This window comes from Vigna umbellata, chromosome 10 (genome assembly GCF_029865625.1).
Source record: "Vigna umbellata cultivar VRB3 chromosome 10, Vumbellata_1.0, whole genome shotgun sequence".
Classification (NCBI taxonomy): Eukaryota; Viridiplantae; Streptophyta; class Magnoliopsida; order Fabales; family Fabaceae; genus Vigna; species Vigna umbellata.
Genome location: NC_142174.1, coordinates 16,731,476 through 16,736,017, shown reverse-complemented (window position 1 = coordinate 16,736,017; position 4,542 = coordinate 16,731,476). Strand labels below are relative to the sequence as shown.

The 4,542-nt window shown below is 37.8% G+C and overlaps 1 protein-coding gene across 2 annotated transcripts; it reads left to right on the top strand.

Annotated features, from left to right (window-relative positions):
* The first annotated feature begins 244 nt into the window (after positions 1 to 244).
* LOC124834814 (uncharacterized) lies at positions 245 to 4,334 on the top strand. 2 transcript variants are annotated; one of them, XM_047309608.2, is made up of 7 exons: positions 245 to 731; positions 913 to 992; positions 1,769 to 1,950; positions 2,080 to 2,203; positions 2,478 to 3,691; positions 3,807 to 3,867; positions 4,012 to 4,334. In XM_047309608.2, the coding sequence occupies exons 1-7, from the start codon at positions 460 to 462 to the stop codon at positions 4,014 to 4,016; spliced, it is 1,938 nt and encodes a 645-aa protein (XP_047165564.2). In that variant the 5' UTR covers positions 245 to 459; the 3' UTR covers positions 4,017 to 4,334. The 2 variants fall into 2 exon arrangements, with proteins under 2 accessions (XP_047165564.2, XP_047165561.2); XM_047309605.2 differs by having other exon boundaries at positions 1,769 to 1,959.
* The last annotated feature ends 208 nt before the right edge of the window (positions 4,335 to 4,542 follow it).

The window sequence follows — 4,542 nt, the reverse complement described above, 5'->3', positions numbered from 1 at the left end:
GAAACGCAGAATCGGACAGACGTAAGAGTCGCTTTTGTCCATTCATTCACAATCTTCATGGATTATCAGCAATCAAATTTAAACACTTATTAGTAATTAATTAATAAGAATAAATAATATCAACCAAACCATAAAAAAATAATAGTTTAATGCGTAGTCATGAAAGGTAAAAGCGAAAAGGCAAAAATTTATTTCTTTTCCATAGAAAAAAATAAAATAAAAAGAGGAGAGAAGAAAGAAGGAGGAAACAAACAAGTCCCCTTACATCTGCACCAAGTCCATATTTCAACTCCAATTCCGTGTGCCCACTCACTATATCAGACCGACCAGGCCTAAATCTCAATTCCCAATTCCTCCGTTTAGGGTTTCTCTCTCTCCAAGTCCGCTCGCTCCAATTCATGTTTTCATATCCTTGATTGATTCGCTTCTCGTGGATTCTCTCTTTGATTCGATTCGTCTATGGAACTGCAGCTACAGCCAAAGGCGGTACCCGCGGTGGATGTTCATGGTGGGGATTTGGAGAAGTCATATGTCACGGAGGTTCGCAACGTTGACATGGCTGAGGCAAACGAAGGTTGTTGCGTCACTGTTTTGAAGCGAAAGCGTGGTCGTCCGGCCAAGGGAAACCGTGTTCTCAAAACCACGGCACCGCCGACGAAGCATAGCAGGGACGAGGAGGATGTTTGCTTCATATGCTTCGACGGTGGAAGCCTCGTTCTCTGCGATCGCCGGTGAGTCGTCACCGCTTCTTCCTGTTTCTGATTGATTTCTCGATTTTGCGATAATTGATATTCACTCTGAAAATTCAGTTTCAGTTTGGGTTTAATACTGAGTTAGGGGTTTTTTACTCGGTTGTAATAATTGGAGGATTCATGCTATCTCACACACTCTCTCTCTCCTTCTCTTCCCCAGGGGATGCCCTAAGGCATATCATCCCTCGTGTATTAAGCGGGACGAGGCGTTTTTTCGCTCAAAGGCCAAATGGAATTGCGGTATTTAGTTCTAAGACTTTATTCATTCTTTTCGTGCATGTGTGTGTTGTTTTGCTTCAGTACCTTACCTGGCATGCAAGCGGATACTTGTATGCTTTTGAAACTGGATAAGTAATATATATGGTTGGTTGTACATGTATATATTGTGTTTTCCATGTTTAGTAATTAATGTAACCTGAGGAGTTTTAATTAAAATTTAGAGTGGCAGAATCTTGTGCATTTTTATCGTATGAGATAGGGATATCTCAATTAATTCAAACTTTTGAAACTGAAAGTTTTACTAACTTTTGTTTCCGTTTCATGCTTAAATGCGATCTGATTGTTGTAAATGAATGAAATCTAAATTTCAACTATTGACAATTAAATAATAGTTTCAGGGTTGGTTTACTGGTGACACAATTGTGTCAGGGGAACGTTACTTTGGAGGAGAAAATGCATGTAAAAGTGACATTGGCAACTCCTCCGTAGATGGCTTAATGTAGTAGCATATATATTTCCTGTGCATGTCTCTTCTTTTTCTATATTTTTGTTTGGAAGGTTTGGATAAATTTCCTTGATTATAGAGAACCAGCTCAATGTTATTCAATGATATCTACTTATTATCACTTATAAAAGAGTTTCACAATTATTACATTTTCCAATTAGTCCACATTCAGTTATCCTTTTTGAGAAGTCAATCCTCTTTATTTGTTTTGGGTTTTAATATTTTAGCATATATTAATTGTCTTTTAGCCTGTATTAAATTCTAATAAACATTCATTTTTTCCACTACTTAGGTTGGCATATATGTAGCATTTGTGGGAAGGGGTCACATTATAAGTGCTATACTTGTACATATTCTTTGTGCAAGGGGTGTACAAAAAGGGCAGATTTTGTCTCTGTCAGAGAAAATAAAGGTTTATGTGGAATGTGCAAGAGGACTATAATGCTGGTAGAGAATTGTGCTCAGGGCGACAAGGTACTGGTGGTATGTTAATCTTTCATAATATATGCATTCACAACCCCTCCTCCGAGTCAGGGATGGGGAAGCAGCTTGTTTAAGCTACGTGTTGTTATAGTTTTTTTGTTCCCTGTGTTATTTTTATAGTGTGAAGTGGATTTTGATGACAAGAGCAGCTGGGAGTATCTTTTCAAGGTGTATTGGACATATTTGAAGGAGAAGCTATCTTTGACCATTGATGAGATCCTTGAAGCTAAAAATCCATGTAAAGGTACTTCTTCCAGAATGTTCCGTAAGTTTTAAGGTTCAAACTTGCATGAACTTTATCATTTTAGGTTGACATAGAAATAGAATGAATCACTCAATTAATTGAAAAACAAGACTATTAGACATGATAAAATGGCATAAATGGAATGGTTTCCCGAAAAATGATAAATGCAGTAGGGCAAACTTGCTCACTACCTGTGAGCCAACTGTGAATATATGTATAATACAGAACCAAATTAACCCCAATAAAATTGAAGATAATGATATCACTAATGCAGGTGTTGTGAGATTAGAAGTATCTGGTGTCGCAGCAGGTGTTTCATCATTACTACTCTCTCCAAAGATGGAGCTGCCAATTGGCAATATTGCGAATGATAAACTGTGGCATTATCAGGATCCAACCGGGAAGGTTCAAGGACCTTTCTCTTTAGTGCAGCTTTATAAGTGGAATGTGAGCGGATATTTTCCTGCAGATCTCAGAATATGGAGGATAGATGAGACACAAGATAATGCTGCATTATTAATTCATGTGCTTAGTGGGAAGTGCTCAAAACTTGTGTCATTGACATACGACAGTCAGAAGCTGTCTTTGGAGACCAATAGTACATTGGAAAATAAAGAAAGTAGTCAGGATGGTGGTGTTGAGCACAATGTGATAACAAATGGAAATTCTGCGAACCACCAAATTGTTGACCAGTGTGGGGAGCAAAAATTGGTCGATACCTGTACACAATCCAATGGTAAAGATGAATCTGTTAAGAGCAATGGTTGGCACTCTCAGTCTCCGGGTTGGACTATACAAGCAGATGGGAATAATAATGAGGGGCAAAGTGGAAATTCTGAAAGGAGAGAGGATTCGCCCAAATGTGAGGATGGTCCTCACTTACACCCTTCACTACCTTCAACTGCATTTTGTGAAAAACTCGAAGAGAATCCTTCTGGTAAATTAGAGGAAGTTCATAAGATGGAGGTGAAGTCTGAAGATAATGGAAATTTTGACTTGAACAGAATTTTTGATGGTCAAAGTAATAGTGGACAAAATTATCAGAAACAATCAGACAGTGAGGATAATTCTGGGCAATCTTCTGGTCAGAACTGGAGTTGCCCTAGTGTAACTAATCCAGTTTGTAACCTATCTACATGGCTTTCAATCTTTGGCGAACCAAATGATTTGGATGAGTCAGTTTCAGATCTGTTGGCTGAAGTGGAGGCAATGGAGTCACTTGGTGGTGGCGGCCTGGAATCTCCCACTTCAATCATGAAATGTGGTGAGGAGCTGACTGACGGTTCTATAACTGATTGTCTTAGTTTTGCAGATGGGCTTAGCCCAATGCTTGATGCAGCAGGTAAAGGTGATGCACTGAGTTCCTCAGGTGATTTACACTTTCCATCTCAAACCACAACACCAGATGAACCAACTAAGCAAACCGACGTGTGCCATCAACATCAAAAGATATTTGGGGAGCATACATCGAAGAGTTCAGAAGTTGAGGTATGTTTTAGGCGAAGAAAATGATTTTTATAGTCATTTTTTTTAACATATTGGTTTAGAAGGGGTTACTTTTGGTCGACCACAAAGTTAAATTTAACCTATTATTTTTATGCAGTCTACTTTCTCTAAAATTAGCTGGAATCCGCACATTCAATTTTCCTGGGATCCTCCTAACTGTAAGTTTTTTCTCCACTCTCTCAGCTTTGCAGAACTATTTTAACAAGTTTGTTATCATATTTCGTATGAATTGAATACTTTGCTAGCCATTCATTATTTACTGAATTTTGACATTTTGCTAAAATGGTTATTTGGATTTGCAGGTTGACATTACAGATTATGTTGAAGGCCATTTTTCTTATCTTTAGGCTACACAGATGTTAGAAACAACTTAAATTGGATACATATTATCATGTTCATAACAGCATTCTTTGCAAACATAACCTCTCGCCTTCGTTGTTTGCTTGTTGATGAAGAAAGAGCGTTAGGGTTCTTGTTAGTCTTGTCTATTCTGCTATGTAATCTCATTGAATTTTAAATGTGAAGAACTTTCTTAGGTTTCATTCTCGGACAGATTGGTATTCGACTTTCCTTCAAAATTTCAAGGAAATTAATAATTAACAGCTACTGTTTTTCAAAATCCTTACATTGGACTCTGCTATGACTGATGCATTATACCTTGGATATTATCCAGCCTGTAAGTGGCATGAACAACCATCACCGTTAGTTGCACAGATTAGATCAGGAAACTCGGAATCAAGTTGCTTGTAATAGGTTATACATATGTGGAAAAGCTGGGTTCAACATTATTCGTATTAGGCTGCCAATTCCGAATTATGAAGAATTTAACATTA